The sequence below is a fragment of the Ailuropoda melanoleuca genome, chromosome 6 (genome assembly GCF_002007445.2).
Source record: "Ailuropoda melanoleuca isolate Jingjing chromosome 6, ASM200744v2, whole genome shotgun sequence".
NCBI classification, from domain to species: domain Eukaryota; kingdom Metazoa; phylum Chordata; class Mammalia; order Carnivora; family Ursidae; genus Ailuropoda; species Ailuropoda melanoleuca.
Window position 1 is genome coordinate 56661346 of NC_048223.1, and position 25821 is coordinate 56687166.

At 42.8% G+C, this 25821-nt stretch overlaps 1 protein-coding gene and 1 pseudogene across 1 annotated transcript in view; one reads left to right on the top strand and one right to left on the bottom strand.

Moving 5' to 3' along the window:
- Positions 1-695: 695 nt before the first annotated feature.
- The window catches only part of NID1 (nidogen 1), an 84968-nt gene continuing 59842 nt past the window's right edge, over positions 696-25821 (top strand). The window contains exon 1 of the mRNA XM_002928264.4: positions 696-1052. Within this exon, the coding sequence (XP_002928310.2) occupies positions 828-1052 (225 nt within the window). The 5' untranslated portion in view covers positions 696-827. The remainder of the gene's footprint in view (positions 1053-25821) is intronic.
- LOC105241608 lies at positions 5699-6278 on the bottom strand (annotated as a pseudogene).

Consider the following 25821-nt stretch of genomic DNA (forward strand, 5'->3'; position numbering starts at 1 on the left):
GCCTTGAATCCGCTCACAGCTCCACTTTTCAGAATGTCTCTTCCCCAGGCTCCTGATGAAATTCCCTCCCTTCCAGAAGACCTGGTTTGATTCCCATATCCCCCAGGAAGCTCTCCTTGGCCAATTATTCCAGCCCTAATATCCTTTATCACTTGGGAACCCCCACCTCACCTAACACCGAATTATCTCATACACTCGTGACTTTGTCTCGGAGGGTGGCACCCCATGTCTGGCCGAACTTCCACATCACCAATCAAAGATGTCACGCTCAGTAACGTTGAAAAACTGGATGGATGAGTAAATGAACACGCTCCTGGTCCAGTTCCTTCTTACTAATTCCCACCCACCCTCCTCTTCCTACCAGAGTCTGACCTAGTGAGTCCGGCCTCCGGACGCCAAACAGGACTGGGGTCGACTATGTTCCTGAATCCAGAGCATGTTCACGTAGCCCGCCCTCCCCCTTAACCCTGACAGTGGTGCAAAGTCCCGCGCTCTGCTTTTCCGTGGCAACACGGTTGGTTTCGGAAATCGCGGCCACCAGCGCATATGCCCCGCGGGGTTCGAGGGCGACACTGCCAGAACCGCAGGGGGATTCGGTGGCGCCCCTCGCCCTCCCCCTCGCGGCCATTGGGCAGCCTCCGCGGCGCGCCCTGTAGACGGGGCGGGGCCCTCCCCATCTCCCCTAGTTCTCCTCCCCTATTTCCCGGAGTGGGAACATCGGGAGGCGGGAGGCGTGGAGGGGCTGCCGAGGGGCGTCCGGTTACGTCTCCGCCTTCCTCAGCCTGGTCCGCGGAGCCGCTAGATTTGCCAGACAGCAGTTCGGGAACATGTTGGCCGCGATGCAACGGAGTGGAGCTGCGTGGACGCGGACGCTGCTGCTGCAGCTGCTGCTGGCGGGGCCCGGGGGCTGCCTGAGCCGCCAAGAGCTCTTCCCGTTCGGCCCGGGACAAGGGGACCTGGAGCTGAAGGCTGGGGACGACCACGTCTCCCCAGCCCTGGAGCTGAAGCGGGCGCTCCGCTTCTTCGACAGATCCGACATCGACTCGGTCTACGTGAGTGCAACCGGGGCCCGCCGGCCGCGGGGGCGCGGGGCGCGGCGCCGGGTCTCCCGGCCCAAGCGGGCTCCCCGCCTCCGCCCGGCCCGCCGACGTCTCTGCGCCGCCTGGCCACTGTCGCCAGAGGAGCACGCGGGTCTGGAGAGCTCGCTGCCCGACCCGGGGAACCCCGGCACCTGGGGACCCCAGCACCCCGGGCGGAGTTTCCTCTCCGCCGCCAGGAAGTCGGTCCGCATCTCGCTATTGTCCTGTGCCTTTGGGGACGGGACCCGGTCCGGTAGGAACCAGGAGTGGGAGCGGAGCCTCCGCAGGGCAAAAGCCAGAGCTGGGTCCCAGGCAGTGCGCGGGCCCTGGGACTTCCGTAGGTGCTGGGGCAGGAAAAGACCGCTAGAGCCTGCCTCTGCCCCGCCAATTTAGCCGACAGCCTGCGCTTGTGTGTGGACTCCGGATATGTCTTGGCAATGAGTCTACTCTCCAGTTGAGCTCGTTTCGGTCCAGAGTTTCGGACTGGGAAAGCAAGACGACCCGAAGATCCAATTTCCTGTAGCAGGGCATTGTCACCATGGGGGGCCCTCACTGGGGTGCGGGCCCAGGTGGCCGTTAGCTCTCTGGAGCCTTCTCAGAATTGGCCGGGCCTGGGGACGCTGTCAACTTGGTAAAGTTCTTTCGTGCCGCCGCCTTCCCCAGCCCCGCACCATGTGGATTTCATATAAAGCTGTGCGCATTCCAGAAGTGGAGCGGGGGGAGGGCGGGTGGTGGGGACAACAGAAACAGCGGCTGGAGCCTGTCCTGCCCGTGAAATGGCTGTGTTCATCGTCTGGCCAGGGCAGACTGCGCCTTGGACGACACCCACGTGCAGATCGCTGGCTTTGCCTGAAAAGAATGAGTCCTTAAAGCCTCTTCCCACAGAGAGTGTTGCCCTTGTGAATTGGCTGCCCTGGCAGTCTGGTGAAGCCTGTAAGACCCCTTCTTAGGATAGTATTTTTAATTACATAAACTAAAATCTGCAGGACTGCCCAGGAAATCCAGATAAAAGTATTAAAACAAAAAGTGTCTGAAGTAATATATGTGGTTTTTTCAATATTTTATTTATTTATTTGAGAGAGAGAGCAGGAGCAGAGGAGGAGCAGAGGGAGAAGCAGTCTCCCCGCTGAGCAGGCAGCCTGATGCAGGACTTCATCCCAGGACTCGAGGATCATGACCTGAGTCCAAGGCAGACCCTTAACCAACTGTGCCACCCAGGTGCCCCATGTGTGCTTATTTTTAGCCATATTAAATAGGTGTAACAGTGTGTCCAGTGGGGGAGGGGGTCAGATAATTTCTGAATTTTCAAGATCATCTGGACAGTAAACAATATTTGAAGACACCTGCCATGACGAAAAGGTGATATGAGAATATCTGTGACTTCTATTTGTGGCGAGGTCATAAAGAGTTACTGCTATGCTTTGTTGCCTGCATTCATAATGGAAGGAAATGCTAAATACCAGTTAGGGGTTATTGAAAATAAAAATAAAATTTCTTTTTTGTCTCTTAACAGACCCACTGAATTCTATTGTTAAATTTGGGACCTCCTCCCCTCCTTTATTTGTGGCATCACAAATATATACGTAATGTAACCACATTACATTCTAAAAACCTAGAAAATCTATTGCTAAAAAAAGGATTTTGGTCAAACCAGGTCTATGTAGGTTTAATCTGCATTTCAATAAGAAAGGATCTCAGAGCTCTGTTGGATGTTTTATCTGCCACCGGTTGGGTTCCCAGGAAGCCAGGTCTTAAATGGAGATCAGCAGGCAGGTTATTTCACTGGGGGGGAGCGAGCACCTCCACACCAGTGGAAGGGAGGGAGGTGCGGAAGGACTGAGCAGAGGCTGACACTGCGTGGCTTGCAGTCCCAGCAAAGGTCGCAGCCAGCCCCTGGGAGCTCTGGAGTGGGATGGCTTTCCCAAGCTGTCTCAAGTCTGTGAGAGAGTGCTGGGCCTCTGCCCTCACAGTGATGAGTCAATCGATCAATCATTGGGTAAGGGCTGCCCTGGAAGGAAGTTTGGCCCTGGGCGAGGCAATCCTCAAAGAGGGCTGACAAGGGAGGGCTGCATTCTCAGAAGTCGAGGGGGATCCAGTGTGTGATGGTCCTGACTAAACAGGTGAATTGACAGGGTTATGCAAATGAGCTAGGTGGTCTGTACTGTCCTGGGTTCCTGGCTAAGAAGACTAACGGTCCCCGAGAAGGAAAACAATTATTGGGTGAGTGTATCTCCGTGTGTCAGGGACTTGGCTACTTTTAGGTTATTTAATCCTCAAAGCAACATGCCCTTCTTTTCAGATGAAGAAATAATAACAAACCCTGGTCCCAGAATTCCAAAATCCTACCAGATGTTTCTACCCGAATGCCTCTCTGGTCACTTGAGGTTCCACGTGGCAAAGTGAGAAGTACTCACGTCCCTCCTCCCCTCAGCTACTTTAACTGCCCCTTGCTTTTCCTTGCTAGTGGGACCTTGTGAGGGTTCTTGCACTGCCCTGAGGCTGCCTTACACCATCCCTTTATTCATCTAGTCTGAAAACACTTACCAACTGCCTACTATGTGCCAGGCACTATTTTAGGCACTTAAAATACAAGTGAACAAAACAATCCCGTCCTCGAGTAGTTCACATTCTAGCGAAGGAGTGGGACCAAGAAAACAAGTGGCAAACATAATAAAGTAAATTATATAGTATTTTAGTAGGTGATATACTACAAATGTCAGGAGTCTGGGATGGAGTAGACAGTTGGATAGGAGTCTGGAATTTAGAAAGAAGCCTAGGCTTTGGATATAAAATTGGAAGTCATTGGCACAGAGATGGCATTTAAAACAAGAGAACTAAATGAAGCCCACTAGGGGAGTACATGTAGATAGCGAAGAGGTCCCAGGGAGCCTCCAGCAGGTCAGGGAAAAGAGGAGGAGACGGCAATGGAGGCTGACGGGGCACGGCCAGTGAGGTGAGAGGAAATGCAACCAGGAGGAGTCCTGGAAGCCAAGTGAGGAAAGTGTATCAAGGAGGAGGGAGTGAACCACCATGTTAAATGGGCCCGAAAGGTGAGGACTGAGAGTTGCCCATTGGCTTGAATAAAATGGTGCTCTGTTCCCCATTACACCCTCATGGCAGGCCCTCCCTTCTGTAACTTTCTTGTCATGTTGGCAATGACACTTTCCAACTGTGTTCAGCTTCTTTGGTGCTGTCCCCTGACCCTGACTTCAGAAGACCATGGACTCTTTGGCCTGGGTTCAGGGCCTCAGCCTACCATTCTGGCTTCATTTCCAGCTTTGCCTTAACCCTTCTCAAAGAGTAAAATATGCCTTACTTTGGCCTTTTCCTCACTCTTTTATTCTTCCACTTTATCTACCTCTTACCGCTCAGAATCTCCCGTTCTCTCAGGGTCAACACAAGCCCTTCCTCCTCCCTAATGACCCGTGCCAGCAGACTGCATTCAACTCCTAGTCCTTAGAACTCTCTCTAACTCCAGTGCTGTCTGCTTTGGAGCTTAATATATTGACGAATGTTCACGTATCTTCATTTTATCTGTTCACCTGGAGTATCAGCAGATAATGTAGAAAAAGGGAGATCTCTGGAGCCTAAGACGTGTGACCTTGAATCTCCCTACTGCCACTTACTTGTTGTGGATCCTGGGTAAGTTATCCAGCCTCTGAAAGCCTTGGTGTGTTCATCTGTAAAACAGACGCCTCACTGCCTTTCTCATGGAGTTGTGAACATCCTTGAATTAATGTATTTAAGCAGCTTATCATGTGGTAGTGTGCTCTCAAACCGTGGGCTTTCTTCTTCATTGAGAGCTGAGATTGTGTCTTTTTTCAAAAAGCCAAAACCTTTATTCTCTGCTTTATTCTTGTAGTACTTTGGTGCTATATTTTTGATGTAACTTTGAAGAAGGATGTTTCATATGTAACGGGCTGATGCTAGCTCTGTCAGGGGCACCTACAAAAATCGGCATCTTGTACTTTTACACATAACGTACAGAACCATAAACTCTGTCAAGGCAAAAACTCCCTGGCATTTTTTTTTAATTTTTAAAAGATAAATTTATTTGAGAGAGAGAGCACGCATGAAAGGGAGCACATGCAGGGGGAGGGGGCAGAGGCAGAAGAAGAAGCCGACTCCCGGCTGAGCAGGGAGCCCGTCGTGGTGCTTGATCCCATGAACCTGGGATCATGACCTGAGCTGAAGGCAGATGCTTAACTGACTGCGCCACCCAGGCGCCTCCCCCCTCTTTTTAAAGGTTTTGTTTATTTGAGAGAGTGAGAGAGAGAGCACAAGCAGGGGTGGGGGAGGGTCAGAGGGAGAGGGACAAGCAGACTCCCCACTGAGCAGGGAGCAGGGAGACATGGAACTCCATCCTAGGACCCCGGGATCATGACCTGAGCCAAAGGCAGAGGCTTAACTGACTGAGCCACCCAGGCACCCCAGCTCCCTGGAATTTCTTAATGTGTTGGGAAGTACAGCAAGGCAAGAGAAAGCATTCCATACAAATAGTGTTTCCGCTTTCTGGCCATACACTGTGTTCTTAGTGTAACTGGAGTGCAACTTATCTATATAAACACACAACATATTTCAGAAGCCAGTGAAGTAAACGGAAGCACCAGTTCTTTAAATTACTCACGTAAACGAGCACATCCGTTCCACGGAAACAACACTCTGGTGCTGACGGCACCTGAGCCTTGTAGCAGTTGTGTGTGGAGATCAAGGAGAGCGAGGTCGGCTTCCTCGGTTGTTTCTTGCAGCAGCTGGTGGACTTGGTTTTGCGGGCTTGTTTGCAGTGCTGCTGTTCACTGTGCCTGCCATTTGCCGCGTGGAAACATCCAGCATTGCAGATTGGTGTTCACATTGTCCATCGGGGCAGAAATCTTTTCCAGGTTCATACCCCTCTGTGTAGCATCCCAACGCTTAACCACACGGCCATGGCCTTTGTTCCCTTGCGCATTGTCGGTGCAGTTTGAATGCTTGCACCACACCATCAAGCCTAGCACTCATGCTCGAGAAATTAGTTGTTTGGTTCTTCGGGTGGATTGCATTTTCAGTGTGTGTTCTTGCAACATTTTGTTGCTCCCTTGAGCATTTTTTTGGACCCTTGACCTTTTCCTCCTTTCCTTCTTTATCATATTTCTTGGCATTCCTATTAAGCTCTTTCACAGAAAACTTCACATTAAATAGGGGTTTCTCCACATTTGACATGGTCCTGAGACTTTCCTTGGAGGTGGCAGCCTGGGCCAGTGGCACAGGTTTGATGGGAGGGCACTGGGGGTCCCACCCCAGTCCTGAGAAGCGGACCCGCCCAGCTCCCAGAGATTGTGGCATATTCCTGATACTGTCCCTCATACGGGTGCCACACCTCCTGGCACACAGGAAGTTTATGAATCTGTTGGTCAGGTCCAGGGCCAGTCCCTGTGGTTGTGAAGGTTGTTCTCAGCACATGGGCTATGGGCAAGGGGACAAGTGAGAGCTGGAGCCCCGCCCACAGGCTGCTCACCAAGCCCTAAGCCTCACCATGGGACTGGGGCCACTCAGAGGAAAGAGCGCCTGGGTCTGACTTACCCAAAGGCACCCTGTGGTCTGCAGAGGCCCTGCTTGAACCATAGAATACTTAACAGAGTATTGATTTCCATGGGGGCTAAAATGAAATTGAGTCATGATGTTGATCGACTTTTTTTTTTTAAGATTTTATTTTTAAGTAATCACTGCACCCAACATGGGGCTCGAACCCACAACCCTGAGATCAAGAGTCACATGCTCCACCAACTGAGCCAGCCAGGTGCCCCTGTTGATCAACTTATAATTGAAGTCAAATCACTTCATTTCTCACATTCTTGTTGTTTCTGGTCTTGTTACTTATGAAATGAAGAGGTTTGACAAGATTATCTCTGAGCTCCATCTTATTTTGGATTTTTAATATTCTTTGAGTGACCAGGTGTTGGATAATTACATGTACCATTTCAGGACACTGGATATTACTTCTAGTAAAATGCAGGGTGGTGTTAAGATACACCATTGATTCATTCCGCAAATACTTAATTTACTGCCTGTTATGCCCCGCACAGGGCTAGGCTTCAGAGAGCAGATTGAAACAAGATCAGTGTTGTTTCTACTCTCACAGAGTTTGCAGTCTGCTGGGGAAGACAGACATTAAACCAATAATTATACCGATAATTGACCAATTGCCCCCGTGATGCATACTACAAGGGAGAAGTCCCTAGATTGTGGTGGCACCTGAGCTAGTTGGAGGGGTTCAGGAGAACCTTCCCAGTTGGAACTAAACGATGAGTAGAGGTGAGCCCTGTGAAGAAGGTAGGCGGCAGACTGTGGTTCAAACAGAGGAAACGTAACTGTGTATAAGATCATGAGTTTAAAGAGAAGGAGCTTATTATGTCACAGGAATGGTACGAAGGCCAGTGTGTGCGAGGGCAGGGCTGCAGGAGGACCCGGGAGAGCTAAATCAGACCTTGTCACCCCCAGGTCGGAGCCCTCCAAGGGTTTTTCTTCGCATCGCAGGGCTTCCAAACTTCCCGCCACGCCCACAAAGCCTCACTTGGCCCCGCCCAGCTGGTCTCTGCGCCCCCACCCCTCTCTCCGATCTTGGCACCCGCCAGGCTCTAGCCACACCAGGTTGCTTTCTCTCGCCCCACCACAGCCAGCTTGTCCCACCTGGGTCTTGGCACTTGGCCTCCTTCTGTCTCGGACATATAGTCCTGATGTCCCGTGGCTGCACCTTCCTGTCATGCTGGCTCTGCTCACTCGCAGACCCCCATTTGTGACTTCTTTCCCCCATCTTATTTTCTTCTGGCATGCATCGCAATCTAAAAACCAGGTCGTTCATTTATTCCCTTACCTGTTTGTTGGCTCTCTTTTCCCCTAGAGTCAGAGCCCTGTGAAGGCAGGGTTTCGCCTGCCATATTCACCCCTATCCCCCTGGTTTACTCGTGGCCTGTGGCACATAGTGGGTGCTCTATTATGATTTATTGAAGGAATGAATGACTAGGCATTTTTCATCTTACTCTGTCGAGCAGCAGGATGCCATTAGAGAGAGCTTTCTAAGTAGAGGAGGGACATGATTTATTTTGAAAAGATTCCCACTTTCTTCAACAAATAAATGGCACTGGAGAAGAAGAAGAGGGAGAACCGGAATAGATTAAAAGAGATTTAAGAGGCCTGTTAACCAAGTGGCCAGTGAGGACCTTGTTGAATCCTGATAGAAACAAAGTGGCCATAAAAGGACACCTTTGAGACAAATTGCTTTCCTAGAAGAGATGCCTAGGGAAAGTTGACAGGTAAAATAATTTGATGTCTGAGATTTCATTTAAAATACTTCAAAAAAGAAAAAATAAATAATGCACATGTGTGGCAGGAATGAGTGAATCAGGAACTGGAGCCTGTTGAAAATTGCGGGAGCTGATGGATGAGTATATGCGTGTTCATGTGTTGTTGTTCTGTGTGTGTTGAAAATTTCCCTTGTGAGTCGTTTGGTTATAAAAAGTTTTAAAAATGTATGCTGCCTCCTGGGGGGGGCAGGGTGGCGGAGGAAGAGTGAATTCCAAGACTAGAGGCCTGTTGCCAGGGTTCAGATGAGAGGTGGTGGTGGCGTGTGGGTGAGGGTTGTGGGTTCCAGACCTAGTTAGAAGGTGGGAGCAAGAGGCTTGCTCACGTGTTATCTCATCTGAGACACGCGGCAGCCCTGCAAGGTGGCTCAGGTAGGTCATGGGATGAGCTTCCTATTGTAGAGAAGGAAGCTGACCCGTACAGCTAAGGAACCTGTAAGAATTCACTCAGCTGGTAAGTGTGAGCTGGAACTTGAACTCAGATCCTCTGACTTCCAGTTTTGTGTTCTTTATACTATGCCACGTTGAACAGCACTTTCTTCTTTTCCTTTCTTCACTTATTCACTTGATGGTATCTCATCAGCCCCTGTTCCGTACAATTTTGGACTAGGTTTGTGGGGCTGCAGTGGGGAGTGGCCTCACACATGGTCTCTGCTCTCCCGAAGGTCACTCATGCATTCCGTGACTCACTGCTGCACAGTCGGACTCACCAGTCCATCACACTCCTCTCCACCGCACGGCACCACTCACTACTGCATTGCTTGTGAGAAAAGTTGCTTCTTAACCCCTATGGAGCAGGTTTCGTAACTGCTTTTGTCCTCAAGTACATTTTTTTCTTTCATTCAGTTTTTAATTATAAATGTTTCAAACACACACATCAAAGGAAGAAAATAATACCATGAGAACCCATAGGCACATCACCTAAATGTAACAGTTCTTGACATTTTCCATATTTGTTTCATTAATTTCCCTTTGCTGATGTATGCAAGGTAAATTACAGTCTTTGTGACTTACATCACTAAATGTTTTAGTATGCGTTCCTAAAATAATAAGAGCATTCCTGTGTATAACCAGACTACTACTATCACACATAACAAAATCAATAATAATCCCCTATTATCAATTTATGGCCATTCCATATCAGAGCTCTCCAATATTCCCAAAGCTGTCCTTTATGGCTAGACTTACTCAGATGGGCCTAAAGAAAGACAAGCATTACATTTGAATGTGTCTCGTTAGTCTGGGTTGTTTTTTTTTTTTAAGATTTTATTTTATTTATTTGAGAGAGAGAGAGAGCGCGCGCGCGCGTGAGCACAAGAGCAGGGAGGGGCAGGAGGGGAGGGAGGAAGAATTTGAAGCAGATTCTGCCCTGAGTGCAGAGTCCGACAGGGCTTGCTCTCAGGACCCTGAAATCATGAACTGAGCGGAAACCAAAAGTCAGACACTCAACTGACTGTGCCACCCAGGTGCCGGTCTTTAGTCCGTTTTAATCTTGAGCTCCCCCTTTTGATTCATCAGCTTATTTAAGAATCACTGCCCATTGTCCTGTAGAATGCCCCATCATTTGCATTTGACTGTTTCTTCATAATGTAGTTTGGCTTGTTAATTCCATTTCTGTATTTCTTGAAACCTGGCAATCTTGAAAATATCCAGATTAAACATTTTTTCTTTAAAAAATATGTACAATTTTATTTTTAAATTAATTTTGGAACTAGAAACAAATGGTTAAAAAAAAGAACTTGTAAAAACAGGGAAAAGGGAAATTTCCTTCCCATCCTGGCCTCGAGCCCCATACTTCCCTCCCTAGAGACAATCACTGTTCATGAGTTTTTTTATCTCCTTGCAGAGAGATAATCAAATGTACAAACATGTATATGTACAATCACCCCCTGATTTTTATATACCTCCTTGATTTTTTGAATACCAGCTTTATTGACCTGTGATTCACATACCATAAAACTGACCCCTTTAAAATATACAATTCAGCAATTTTTAGTATATTCAGAAAGTTGTACAACCATCACCACTGTCTAACTATGGAATATCTTGATTGCCCTCAAAACAAACCTCATATCCTTTAGCAGTCACACCCCAGCTCCCCCAGCACCTCCACTCCCTTGATCCCTGGTAACCACTAATCTACTGTCTGTCTCTATGGATTTGCCTGTTCTGGACATTGCACATAAATGGAATCATGCAATATGTGATCTTTTTTTACTGGCTTCTTTCACTTAGCGGAACATTTTCAAGGTTCCTCCATGTTGTAGCATGGATCACTACTTTATTCTTCTATGGCTGAATAATATTCTTGTTTTGTCCATTCATAAGTTAATGGATATCCAGATTGTTTCTCTTTTTTGGCTATTTATGAATAATACCGCTATGAATGTTTGTGTACAAGTCTGTACGTGGACATCTGCTTTCAATTCTCCTGAGTCTGTACTGAGGAGTGGAATTGCAAGTAAAGGGGCTCAAAACAAGTCTCCCTAAGTGTGCCACTTTAGCATGTGGGTTATTTTGAGCAGAAAGCAATCAAGATCCAGCGGGCTCAAGAGAAACATTTGCCCACGCTTTAACTACCTAGAAGAATGTAAGTTGGGGGATCCTTCCCAGAATGAGAGTTTTTATCAGAGATAAGTTTTTTCTGAGTGACCCATCTATGTGGCAGAGCAAACATCTAATTACCAAACATCTGCTCTTATTGTCCTGTGAATTCTCCTACTCTCCTATATCATTCCTCGGCTCCGGGTGGCATATATACCTCATTTTACCTTCCTGTCTCGGAACACCCCCGTATGTGGTATTCCTGTATGTTCGAAATTAAATTTCATTTTGTCCTGTTAATCTGTCTCATGTCAATTTAATTTTTAGACCAGTCAGATGAACCTTTGAAGGTATAGGTAAATTTCTCCTCCCCAAACTAGGTCATATGGTTACTCTGTTTAATATTTCGGGGTCTATCAAACTGTTTTCCAAAGTGGCTGCACCATTTTACATTCCCATTAACCATGTATGAGGTTCCAATTTCTCTACATCTTCTGTCAATACTTCTTATTGTTTGACTTTTTGATTCTAGCCAACTTAATGGGTGTGAAGTGCTATCTCAGTATGGTTTTGATTTGCCTGTCCCTGATGGCTGATGACGTTGAGCATCTTTTCACGTGCTTATTGGCCATTTATATATCTTCTTTGGAGAAGATTTATTCAAATCCTTTGCTCATTTTTTATTTGGGATGTTAATGTTTTATTATAGAGTAGGTTAAACCTTATTTAGGATACTTCCTGAATGAAGTTGTATATGTCATACTTATAACATCAGGAGGCAAGTGATGTCTGGTTATTGCTGTACTAGCTGCTACTGTTAAGGAGATGACAGCCAGATCAGGTCTGTCATGTTTCCCTCTTGTGAACAGCGAGCAAGCTATGGGATGAAACTTCAGCCTTATGCAGCTGCCCCCTTTCCCACCAACCTTTCAATTAAGGCTTAGCGTCCATCGATGATCTTTGCCTGAATCAGTTATTAAATTAAGTGCTGCCAAGTAGTGTTTTAGTTTGTTTTGTTGTTTGCTTTTTTGTTTCTATTATTCTTTCTACATTTATTAGCTGGCGTACTTCTGTAAGGAGAAGCTTTCCCTCATCAACTGGGGCTTTTGGGTGATACTGACATATGGCTCATTCTGGAAAGGCAGATGGAGACTTAATTCTTTCTCTATAATTTCTAATGTTCAAATGAAGGGATTGGTGTTCAAGTTAAGTATCCAAATTAGGGGAGTTCCTGGGGCTCCAGTTGGTAAACTTCTGATTATCTACCTCCAAAGTGTCAAAGTGTCATGCTTCTCCCCAGTGACTGAGAATTTATACAAGCCCTTCCCCACCCTTCCCTGACTGGCTCCTGTTCTGGAATAATGAGGGACATTTCTACCCCGTCTTTGATAGACACACTAGAAGTGAACATTTAAAGACTCCAGCCATTTTTAAATGTTGGAAGGTAACTTAGGTAGAAATTTCCTACAGAAGAGATGGGTAACTGATTCAAAGTCTCTCATTAGATATTAACTGGATTAAGTTGAAAACACTGACACATCTCTTAACTATTACCCCTAGGTTGTCCCTTGTTTTTATAGGCTAAGACTTTTGTTTTTATTTCTAATTCAAGCCAGAGCCATTTCTCTGGCTCTGTGGGGTTAATGGAAAAAATTTGCAGTTTGGACCCAAGAGTTTTGTTCTGGCACTTCTAGTGTATGATCTTAGGCAAGACCTATAAACTGAAACTCATTTTTTCTCAAATGGAGAATGAAGATGATATTAATGCCTACTTTACTAGATCTAATCAAAGAGCTGGAATAAAGATGCTTCATAAACTTTACAGTACCATGAAAATGGGTCAGGCCTTCGGTCCCTTAGTTGTCCTAGGCTTGAAATCAGTCAGCCTCCTCCTTGATTGTATTATGGACTTGGCTGTTTCCTGAGCTTCTTTCTCAAGTTTTTCTTCCCTTAGGCCCTTTTAGTTTTTTCATTCGTTCTAGCTACCCAGGCTTTATCCATGAAGCCATCCCGTGAAGCTTTGGCTCACAATTCTTCTGAACTAGCCAGCCAAATATAACAGAAAGCGCAAAGTAACCTTTTGTGGGGGCACCAGCAAATGTGGGTTCAAATCTTGGTTCCATCATTTGCTGGCTATGCGACATTAAGCTAAATTAAATCTCATTTCGTTGTCTTTTTTATATATGTGAAAAGAAGGATGCTTGTATGACATTTTAAAAAATGCGGACAGCTTTAGTAAAGGACCTTAGACAGCACTCAGTAAATGTTTGTTGCCTTTGCATTCTTTACCCCAAATGATTTTACCTTAAATTCCGGCTTCCTCCCACCCATGGAGTTCGCTTTTGCAACTGCAGGCAATTTCATTGTCTTCTCAGCATAGCTATTTGCATTTGTAAAACGACCCCATTTGTTTCTTATTTGTGCCTACCCTCCAGTATTCTTAACCACATCTGTTTGGGAGAAGGCTTTCCCCCACTGGTGCAGGCTGCTTTCTGCCCTGGGGACTGCTACTAGACTCATTTAAGCCTAAGAAGATGGTCCTTTCAACTTCTTCAGTGTGCATTTGAATATAAAGGATCTAACATGTAATTTATTGAGTGTCTGCATTTTGACTGTCTCCAGTGATTCCTGCTGTCTTTACAGATGACCATGAGACGGGAAGTGCTTTTTTAAATGGGGAACACTCCCCATTATGAGTTAGCTGCTCTGTCCACTCTCCATAATGTCAGCTGAGTTGAAACAGTTGTACGTAAGTAGCTCCAGCTGTTAGCCATGTGGTGCTGGGCATTTTCACCCTGGAGTGTTTTGTGATGTAAGTGACGTGTTCTGCCCTGTGCAACTGGATGAAGAGCCTGTTGCTTGGTGAGGTCTTTGGAGTGAGAGAATGGATATGTTCGTTCTTTCACTCATTCATTCATTCATTTTTTTAAAGTAAGCTCTACACCCAACATGGCGCTCGAGCTCACAACCCTGAGATCAAGAGTCGCATGTTCCACTGACTGAACCAGTCAGGCGCCCCTAGATATGTTCTTTTGGGGGGCATTATGTTGTGCTAGTAACACACTGAAGTGAAGTTTAATTTTGCTAAAGGAGCTTCTTTTTCCCAGTGTAAACTGTAAGATTTCAGGGAAATATTTACATTGGTCAATGGACTGGAAGTAGCTGTTTTCAATAAAGAAGTGGTTTAGACAGTAATATAACATTATTATTATTATTATTATTCTCTCCATAATTCAGACAGGCTTTCTCAGGAATACATTCAATCCGTTAAGAGTTTGTTGTGTAATCTACAGCAAAGAATGTGGGGGTGCCTTTGGGAGTCAGGGCACCTGAGTCAGGGTCCAAGGTACTAATTGTCAGCTGTTGTTAAAATATAAACTGAGGCATATTAAAAGCTTTTAAGAGCTTACTCAAACAAAAATCAATTCTAATTGGGCAGTATCCAAACTAGCAGATAGAAATGAGCTCTGAGGAGCTGTACAAAATGAAAGACTTTCATAGCCAGAAGGGAAGAGGAACCAGGAAGTCATACTAGGTGAAAAATGGGATTGGTTACTGCAAGGTCCCTTTCCTTTAGAGGATGGGAAGGGTCTGTCCGGGAGATTTTCTAACTAGTGCTAGTCAGGCGATTCCTGATTGGTTTCAGATTCCATTTTTGGGAGAGCCAAAACTGTAATTAAGTTAAATCTTGGTTCATAAGAGACTCTTAACTATCGGAAACAAACTGAGGGCTGCTAGAGGGGAGGGGGGTGGGGCGACGGGGTAACTGGGTGATGTACATTAAGGAGGGCACATGATGTAATGAGCACTGGGTATCATATAAGACTGATGAAACACTGAACTCTACCTCTGAAACTAAAAAAAAAAAAATCTAAGTCTTGGTTTGCTGATGTGGAGCTTAGCATAAGCAACTCCATTTGGACATGTTATCTTGTGGGGTTCTGTTTTGTTTTTAACAATTCTCCCCTTTTGATCAGGCTCTCAGGCTGAGAGATGTGATAAAATTTATGGCATTAGTGCTTCTCCCAGTTCTGGAGTTCTTGCATTTTTCTTTTTCTCATCCTCTGTGTGGTATTCACAGGTCATTACATCTCTTTGCTGAATCTTTCTGGAGTATTTGCAGGTCATGACCTTAGGTTTACATTCTTTAAATCAGCTATTCCCTTTGTTTCTTTTCTGATGAGTTAGTCTTAAGATCATTTGCTTGGTGGTTAGTGGCTGCAAACATGCATTTAAAGCTTTATAGAGAATCCAGTGTTTCAGGGAGACTGCCATGATTATTACAAGCAGGATAATTCCCAATGTCTAGAATACATTTTGGAGCATGGCATCCAAGAACCAAACCAATCAGAATCAAATAATTCAGAGAAAGACCCCACTGAAGGGGCCACTTCCTTAAGCCAAGTGCTGCAAGTGATGTTGGCCATAGCACACACACCTCCTTGCTCAGCTAAAAGGAAATCAAGGGCTACCCTATTATCAAGAACAATTTTGGGGAGGGAGTCTAAGGATTTTTTGTTGGGTAGGTACTACTTTAATGGTAGATTCTGATATAGGCACCACACTTTGGAAGCATTGTCTTTCCATGCATTCAGAGAGAAAACACAAGTAGTGAAAAGGGAAAAGGAATAAAAACTTCATATGGAAGTAAAGATCTGTTGTTGTTTTGTTTTTTTTTTTTTTAAGTAGGCTCCACACCCAGCGTGGAGCGCATTATGGGGCTTGAATTCATGACCCTGAGATTGAGACCTGAACTGATATCAGGAGTCAGACACTTAACCAACTAAGCCACTGAGGCGCCCCAGGAGGTGAAGTTCTTGATCCATGGCCTTGGGAGGGCTGTCCACCTCAAGATGACGTCCGCTTCTGGGGAGGAGCCTCCCTAGTTGATATTAATTTTATATCTCCAGCTGGTGTGCAGTTTCAAGGGTCTGGAGAAACCCTTTTTAATTGGGAGATATGGTCCCATGGTTCAAGTCCCTGAAGTTTAACTGCTCTCTGGGCAGTAAAGAGGACCTGGTATAGCCCCTTACAAGGAGGTTCAAAGGCAGTCTTTGTTCTTAGTGAGTCCAAATCAGAAGGGGGAGAGAAAATTGGAAATGTTAGTCTGGAGTGTAGCCAGACATTTGAGGCAACACAAAAAATTGAGGATCCAGTCCAGTTTACAGGGATATAACAAAACCTCAGACACAATGAACAGGAGCAGAATTTGACATCCACAAGGTTGTGTTACCAGTTTCTACTGAAACAATCACGCTTATTTCTATCAAAGATAATCATGCAAACTTATCTGTTTGCAAAATAAGCTGAGAAATTAAATTTGACTAGATTATTTGCATTAAGTGCAGCAAGAATAATGATTGACTGTATAGGTTCTTTTAAAATCTGCTTTGCTGGAACTTTTTGTTGTTCTTACTGTTTTAAGATTTATTTATTTATTTGAGAGAGAAAGCACGCATGCATGAGTGGGGGGAGGGGCAGAGGGAGAGGGAGAGTATCTCAAGCAGACTCTACACTGAGCACAGAGCCCAACATGGGACTCCATCTCACGACCCTGAAATCATGACCTGAGCCTAAACCAAGAGTCAGACACTTAACTGACTGAGCCACCCAGCCACCCCTGCTGGAACTTGTCATAAGGAATCTTAGGTTGGACTTTTAAAAGCCTCTCCAGACTAGGAAGCCAAGCTAAGGTCAAACCATCAGACTTCGCCTGAAATACCTATAGATTTGGGTGAATTTCTGTCTTCATGAGGTCCCCAGGACATCCTGAGGTTCCTGGGGCTGCCAGGAAGTGACCACCTTAATAACCTGGTTGGAGTGCCAGGAACCCTAGAAGCACAGTACCAGGCTGGTTTCTCCAAGGGGATCTTATTGGCTCTGTAAAGTCAACTTTAGTGTCTGAAAGCTGTCTGGTCCTATCTGATTCTGTGCACATTTTCTTAAGCATTTTATTTTTTAAAGTAGGCTCCGTGCCCAATATGGGGCTTGAACTCACAATCCTGAGATCAAGAGTCACACACTCTATGGACTGAGCCAGCCAGGCGCCCCTGTGCACGTTCTCAAATCTGACATTCCAGTCAAAGCCTTCGTAATATAACCAATACTTCCAATTATGTCCAAAGAGAACAGATTCTGGGGCGCCTGGGTGGCACAGCGGTTATGCGTCTGCCTTTGGCTCAGGGCGTGATCCCGGTGTTATGGGATCGAGCCCCACATCAGGCTCCTCCACTATGAGCCTGCTTCTTCCTCTCCCACTCCCCCTGCTTGTGTTCCCTCTCTCGCTGGCTGTCTCTGTCTCTGTCAAATAAATAAATAAAATCTTTAAAAAAAAAAAAAAAAAGAGAACAGATTCTTATTGAACTCATGCAAGTAACTATATAGTATGGAAATAATAATACTCAGTAAGTTTCTACATTCTGGAGGGATCAGGTAGGGAGAATAAGGCATGTTTAAATTATGTTTACAAAGGTAGACTTTACAAAATGAGAAAGCAAAAATGCTTTTCTTAAAGCTGGAAAAAAAACAAAACATTAAGGAACCAGCAATGTCTCAAAGAAAAATTTGTAAAAATCAAAAACGAAAACAAATAATCCTCATCATTTCATTCAATCCCATGTTATGAATTCTTGTTCTGATTTAATCCAGATTCTCTAATTAGTTCTGGATATTTGTAGCCAGTTTGATTGCATAATTTTAAAGTTATCAGAAAGATAAGCAGAAATAAAGTTAAAAAGTTATCAGAGAATTCTAGAGTACTTGTCAGAGTCCTTTCTGTGACTCTTTCTGAAGGTGAGTACTTTTGCAAAAGCGTCAGATTAAAATAACAGTCTGTACGTGACAAAACACATAAAAGGACCATGATTAACGATCTGATGAGAGTTTATTATAATGAAACTGACAAGAAGATTTGATTATTTCTATGACATACAACATTTTAAGGTAACAAATGGAATTGTGACTGATAACATTATACCAGGACATGTCAGATTTTTAGGAATTTCATACAATTTCTAGAGCACTTATATTAATAACATGCATCCATACAATATAACCTAAGAAGGTTTAACATCACTTATTTGACAATGAACCCCGTGTAATTTAAAATCTTTCTTTTATAAGGTGAGAGACAAATCCTTTGAGTTTAATGGAGACTCTCTGGGAAATCTTAAAATTACTTTGGGATCAAGAAAACTCCGTTTAGAATTTGATTTTTAGGAGATGTCGAAAGGCTTGAACATTTGATTAAATAGGATCACAGATCATTATGATTTAATACTTAATTATCTATTTAGTCAAACTAACAATAGACAATGTTAAGGGCAAGTACGGAAGGTTACATAGTTGTGAACAAAACTTCACTTTCTTACTATTGAGAAAACTGGGTTTTCTTAAGTAATCGAAGTCCTGAGGACAACATGAAGCACTGTGAGTTATTCTGGCAAGACAAAAATCTTTGCTTTCCAGATAGATTACTTAAAAGGTAGAGAAAAACCTTTCATAATCTCTTATCAAAAGCAGAACAATAGTCCAAGAAAACTTTGTCTTTCTAGCAGGTAAAAGAAAATTAAGCCTCAGTTTTTGTTCTCCATAAGTACACTACATTGATATTGTGGCATATTTTAAAAACCCTTATTATTTCTAGTAGTCTTAATTACACGTATTAATCAGAATTCTTAATTATTAGAATACCTAATTCCTATTGAAAACTAAGAAGTAAGCAACTGTGGACAGACAAATTTATAAATACATTTTATAATTCCCAGAAGTATATTCTTCCTAATAGTAAATGTTCCTTTATTTATTTGTTTGTTTGTTTGTTTGTGAGAGAGAGACAGCATGAGAAGGTGAGCACAAGCAGGGGAGAAGAGAAGCAGGCTCCCCACTGAACAGGAAGCCCAATACAGGGCTCAATCCCAGGATCCCAGGATTATGACCTGAGCCAAAGGCAGATGCTTAACCAACTGAGGCACCCAGGCGCCCCATAAATTTTCCAGTGTGGCACAGAACATATTTACTGAGAGACCCAAATATCTTGAGTTCCTCTGTAAAAGAAAGCCACAGGTTCAGTAATTAATATTTCAGTGTTTTCTTTTATTTGGAAGTGATCTAGCTAGTCAACGAATATCCGTTATTTAACTTTTCTCAGTATAACTTTAAGGTTTCCAGTTATCAAAAAGAATTTAAAAACTTTCTTTTAATTAGAGAGATAGGGTGTGCGCACCTGTGCCAGGGGGATTGGCGGGGCGGGGGGTGCAGAGAGAGGGAGAGAATCTCAAGCAGGGTCCACATTCAGTGCAGAGCTCCACGCAGGGCCTAATTTTTCTCTTTTTTAAAAAGTTTTTTGGCATTTTATTTATTTATTTGAATTCAATTAGTAATGTATTGTTTCAGGGGTAGAGTTTAGTGACTCATCAGTCTTATATAATACCCACTGATCATTACATCATGTGCCCTCTTTAATGTCCATCACCCAGTTACCCCATCTTCCCACCCTTCTCCCCTCCAGCAACCCTCAGTTTATTTCCTATGATTAAGAGTCTCTTATGGTTTGTCTCCCTGATTTTGTACTGTTTTATTTTTCCCTCTCTTCCCCTGTGATCCTCTGTTTTGTTTCTTAAATTTCACATATGAGTGAGATCATGTGATAATTGTCTTTCTCTGACTTATTTCACTTAGCATCATATCCTACAGTTCCATCCATGCCATTGCAAATGGCAAGATTTCAATTTTTTTGATGGCCGAGTAGTATTCCATTGTATATATATATATCACATCTTCTTTATCCATTCATCTGTCAATGGACATCTGGGCTCTTTCCATAGTTTGGCTACTGTGGACATTGCTGCTATAAACATTAGGGTGCAGGTGCCCCTTCGGATCACTACTTTTGTATTTTGGGGGTAAATCCCTAGTGGTGCAATTGCTGGGTCATAGGGTAGCTCTATTTTCAACTTTTTGAGGAACCTCCGTACTGTTTTCCAAAGTGGCTGCACCCGCTTGCATCCCTACCAACAGTATAAGAGGGATCCCCTCTCTCCCCATACCCCCCCAACGTTTATTGTTTCCTAACTTGTTAATTTTAGCCATTCTGACTGGTGTGAGGTGGTATCTCATTGTGGTTTGGATTTGTATTTCCCTGATGCCAAGTAATGTTGAGCATTTTTTCATGTGTCTGTTGGCCATTTGGATGTCTTCTTTGGAGAAATGTCTGTCCATGCCTTTTGCTCATTTCTTGATTGGATTAGTTGATCTTTGGGTGTTGAGTTTGATAAGTTCTTTATAGATTTTGGATACTAGCCCTTTATCTGATATGTCATTTGCAAATATCTTCTCCCTTTCTGTTGGCTGGTTTTTTTGGTTTTGTTGACTGTTTCCTTCGTTGTGCAAAAGCTTTTTATCTTGATGAAATCCCAATAGTTCATTTTTGCCTTTGTTTCCCTTGCTTTTGGAGATGTCTAGCAAGAAGTTTCTGTGACCAAGGTCACAGAGGTTGCTGCCTGTGTTCTCCTCTAGGACTTTGATGGACTCCTGTCTCACATTTAGGTCTTGCATCCATTTTGAGTCTGTTTTTGTGTATGGTGTAAGGAAACGGTCTGGTTGCATTCTTCTGAATGTGACTGTCCAATTTTCCCCGCAACATTTGTTGAAGAGACTGTTTTTTTTCCATTGGATCTTCTTTCCTGCTTTGTCGAAGATTAGTTGGCCATAAGAGTTGGGGGTCCATTTCTGGGTGCTGTATTCTCTTCCCTTCATCTATGTGTCTGATTTTGTGCCAATACCATATTGTCTTGATGATTACAGCTTTGTAACAGAGCTTGATGTCTGGGACTGTGATGCCACCAGGTTTGGTTTTCTTTTTCTATATTCCTTTGGCTACTCGGGGTCTTTTCTGGTGCCATACAAATTTTAGGATTATTTGTTCCAGCTCTGTGAAAAACGTTGATGGTATTTTCATAGGGATTGCATTGAATGTATAGATGGTTCTAGGTAGCATAGATATTTTCACAATATTTGTTCTTTCAATCCATGAACATGGAACATTTTTCCATTTCTTTGTGTCTTCCACAATTTCTTTCATGAGTGTTCTACAGTTTTCTCAGTATAGATCCTTTGCCTCTTTGGTTAGGTTTATTCCTAGGTATCTTATGGTTTTGGGTGCAACTGTAAATGGGCTCAACCCCTTAATTTCTCTTTCTTCTGTCTCATTGTTAGTGTATAGAAATGCAACTGATTTCTGTGCATTGATTTTATATCCTGCCACATTGCTGAATTCCTGTATGGGTTCTAGGAATTTTGGGGTGGAATCTTTTGGTTTCTCCACATAGAGTATCGTGTCATCTGCGAAGAGTGAGAGTTTGACTTCTTCTTTGCTGATTCAGATATTTTTGATTTATTTTTGTTGCTTGATTGCTGAGGCTAAGACTCCTAGTACTTTTTTTTTTTTAAAGATTTTATTTTTATTTATTTGACAGAGACAGCCAGTTAGAAAGGGAACACAAGCAGGGGAAGTGGGAGAGAAAGAAGCAGACTCCTAGCAGAAGAGCCTGATGTGGGGCTCGATCCCAGAATGCTGGGATCGTGCCCTGAGCTGAAGGCAGACGCTTAACGACTGCACCACCCAGGCGCCCCAAGACTTCTAGTACTATATTGAACAACAGTGGTGATAGTGGACATCCCTGTCATGTTCCTGACCTTAGGGGGAAAACTCTCAGTTTTTTGCCATTGAGAATGATATTTGCTGTGGGCTTTTCATAGATGGCTTTTATGATATTGAGGTATGTTCCCTCTATCCCTACATTGTGAAAAGTTTTAATCAAGAAAGGATATTGTACTTTGTCAAATGCTTTTTCTGCATCTATTAAGAAGATCATATGTTTCTTGTCCTTTCTTTTATTTATAAAGTATATCACATTGATTGATCTGCAGGATGTTGAACCACCCTGGCAGCCCAGGAATAAATCCCAGTTGGTCATGGTGAATAATCCTTTTAATGTACTGTTGCATTGTATTGGCTAGTATCTTGGTGAGAATTTTGGCATCCATGTTCATCAGAGATATTGGTCTGTAATTCTCCTTTTTGGTGAGGTCTTTGTCTGGTTTTGGATTCAAGGTAATGTGGGCCTCATAGCAAGAGTTTGAAAGTTTTCCTTCCATTTCTATTTTTTGAAACAGCTTCAGAAGAATAGGTATTCATTCTTCTTTAAATGTTTGGTAGAATTCCCCTGGGAAGACAACCAGCCCTGGATTCTTGTTTTTTGGAAGATTTTGCTGCTTCGATTTCCTAACTGGTTTTTTGGAAGATTTTACTGCTTCGATTTCCTAACTGGTGATGGGTCTATTCAGGTTTTCTGTTTCTTCCTGTTTCAGTTGATACGTCTCTAGGAATGCATCCATTTCTTCCAGATTGCCTAATTTGTTGGCATATAGTTGCTCATAATATGTTCTTATAATTGTTGGTATTTCTTCAGTGTTGTTTGTGATCTCTGCTCTTTCATTCATGATTTTATTTATTTGGGTCCTTTCTCTTTTCTTTTTGATAAGTCTGGCTAGGGTTTTATCGATCTTATTAATTCTTTCAAAGTACAGCCTCCTAGTTTCGTTGATCTCCTCTACTGTTCTTTTGGTTTCTAGTTCATTGATTTCTGTTGTAATCTTTATGAATTCTCTTCTCTTGCTGGGTTTAGGCTTTATTTGCTGTTCTTTCTCCAGCTCCTTTAGGTGTAAGGTTAGGTTTTGTATTTTAGAACTTTCTTGTCTCTTGAGATAGGCTTATAGTGCTATATACTTCCCTTTTAGGTCTGCCTTTGCTGCATCCCAAAGGTTTTGAACAGTTGTGTTTCCATTTTTATTTGTTTCCATGATTTTTAAAAATTATTCTTAGTTTCCTGGTTGATCCGTTCATTCTTTAGTAGGATGCTGTTTAGCCTCCACGTATTTGAGCTCTTTCCAAATTTCCTCTTGTTATTGAGTTCAAGTTTCAAAGCATTGTGGTCTGAAAATATGCAGGGAATGATCCCAATCTTTTGGTACTAGTTGAGACCTGATTTGTGACCCAGCGTGTGGTCTATTCTGGAGAATGTTCCATGTGCACTCAGGAAGAATGTGTATTCTATTGCTTTAGGATGGAAACTCTGAATATATCTGTGAAGTCTATCCAGTTCAGTGTGTCATTCAAAGCCCTTGTTTCCTTGTTGATCTTCTGCTTACATGATCTGTCCATTGTAGTGAGATGGTGTTGAAGTCCTCTACTATTTTTGTATTATTACTGATGTGTTTCTTTAATTTTGTTATTAATTGGTGTATATAATTGGCTGCTCCCATGATAGGTGCATAAATATTTACAATTGTTAGATCTTCTTTTTGGATATACACTTTAATTATTATATAGTGTCCTTCCTCATCTCTTATTACAGTCTTTGGCTTAAAATCTAACTTGTCTGATTAGGCTTGCAAGCCCTGCTTTCTTTTGATGTCCCTTAGCCTGATAAATGGTTTTCCACCCTATCACTTTCAATCTGGAGTTTTCTTTGGGTATAAAATGAGTCTCTTCAGATAGCATATCAATGGCTTTTGTTTTTTTATCCAGTCTGATCTGTGTCTTTTGACTGGGGGCATTTAGCTCATTTACATTCAGAGTAACTATTGAAAGATATGAATTTAGTGCCATGTATTACCTGTAAAGGCACTGTTTCTGTATGTTGTCTCAGTTCCTTTCTGGTCTATGTTAGTTTTGGGTTCTCTTTTCGCTTGAAGGATCCCTTTTAGTATTTCTTGCAGGGCTGGTTTAGTAATCACAAATTCTTTTAGCTTCTGTTCGTCCTGGAAGCTTTTTATCTCTCCTATTTGGAATGACATCCTAGCTGGGTAAAGTATTCTTGGCTGCTTATTTTTCTCATTTATCTCATTTCTGAATATATCATGCCAGTCCTTTCTGGCCTGCTAGGTCTCTGTGAATAGGTCTGCTGCCAATCTAATATTTCTACCCTTGTAGGTTACAGACCTCTTGTTCCGAGCTGCTTTCAGGATTTTCTCTTTGTCTCTGAGGTTTACAAGTATCACTATTATATATCGGGATCTTGATCTATTCTTATTGATTTTAAGGGAGGGTTCCCTGTGCCTCCTGGACTTGAATGCCTGTTTCCTTTCCCAGATTAGGGAAGTTCTCCACTACAATTTGCTCCAGTATACCTTCTGCCCCTCTTTCTCTTTCTTCTTCTTCTGGGATCCCAATTATTCTAATATTGTTTCACTTTATGGTATCACATATCTCTTGAATTCTCCCCTTGTGATCCAGTAGTTGTTTATCTTTCTTTTTCTCAGCCTCTTTATTCTTCATCATTTTGTCTTCTATATCACTAATTCTCTCTTCTGCCTCATTTATCCTAGCAATTAGAGCCTCCATTTTTTATTTTATCTCATTAGTAGCCTTTTTTATTTCGACTTGATTAGATTTTAGTTATTTTATTTCTCCAGAAAGGGATTCTCTAGTGTCCTCTATGCTTTTTTCAAGCCCAGCTAGTATCTTTATAATCGTTATTCTGAACTCCAGTTCTGACATCTTACTTATGTCTGTACTGATTAGGTCTCTGGCATTCAGTACTGCCTCTTGTTCTCTTGTCATTCTTGCAGAAAGCAGCTGCTTTTCTGTTTGTAGAGTTGCAGCTATTCTTTTCTTACGTCTCTGGTTAAGTTTGCAGGTGTTCAGAATGGTTTGATACCTATCTAGCTGAATTCCTGGGACCAGAGGAAACTAAGGTTTTCTTCTCCTCCAGCCATCTTTTACCTAATCTCCCCAGGGCACTATTACACGCTCCTGAGATCATGACCTGAGCGGAAATCCAGAGTCAGATGTTTAACCTACTGAGCCACCCAGGTGCCCCTGGAAACTATTTTTAAGTAGACATACCATCAAGCAGCATTATTTTTGAAAAGTTCACTTATAAATTTTTATCTTACTTGCATCTATTTAACTCTCTCTTTCTGAACAATTATATTTAGATTAGTCATGAAAACTTCATGAGACCTTAAACAGCTTTAGGGATATCTTATGGTATCTTTTTTACTGACACACTCTGTAACAGAGATATCAGGAGCTTATTTGACTTTTAGTAAACCTATGTGGAATAAAAGTATTATATTTAATAGTGATAACTCCAAAGACAAGCTTGTTTTAATTAAACCAACAAACTTAAACTAGCTTTTATTTATCAAAGATTATTCTAGATCATGAACTTGAAAAACATTTGGGTTAGTTTCTGTGTTTCTGAGAGTACACTTGATTGATATAATTCGTGTTTGTCTTTAAGCCAATTAAATAGAGCTCTTTACAAATTAATTTTTGCATTATTGTCTGGAGATAGAAGAAAAATTAATTACGCATTTATAATATACATACATAAACATACAGACAAATGCAAACAGAGATCTCCTAGCTTTTATTTTAGCTGTGAGACAGGTATGATAATGCAAAACTCACTAGTTTATGAAAGAACGGTTGGATCCAAATTTTGTTTCTGGCAGATGGAAAATTTACCTGGTCAGATGGCAGGTGGCTAAAGCTTTTTAGTAATATTTGTGGAAGAGACTTAAAATGTGTATTTGTCTTTGACAAGTAATTTTATGGAGGCTGTGGACCAGTTTTGGGGCGAGTGAGCTTTTTTAACTGTTTATATGTTGAAAAAGCTTCCTCTTCCCCTGCCTTTTTTCCTTCAGTCTCAGGTGAATGTGGGCTGTGTTTTATTTACCACCTGGGGTGTTTATATTTCAAAGACAGGGTAAAAGTTACATCTTCTAGGGACAGAGAAGGAATGCAAGTTTTCTTCTAGGAGTTTTAGGGTGTGTTTGTCTATTATCAGAAG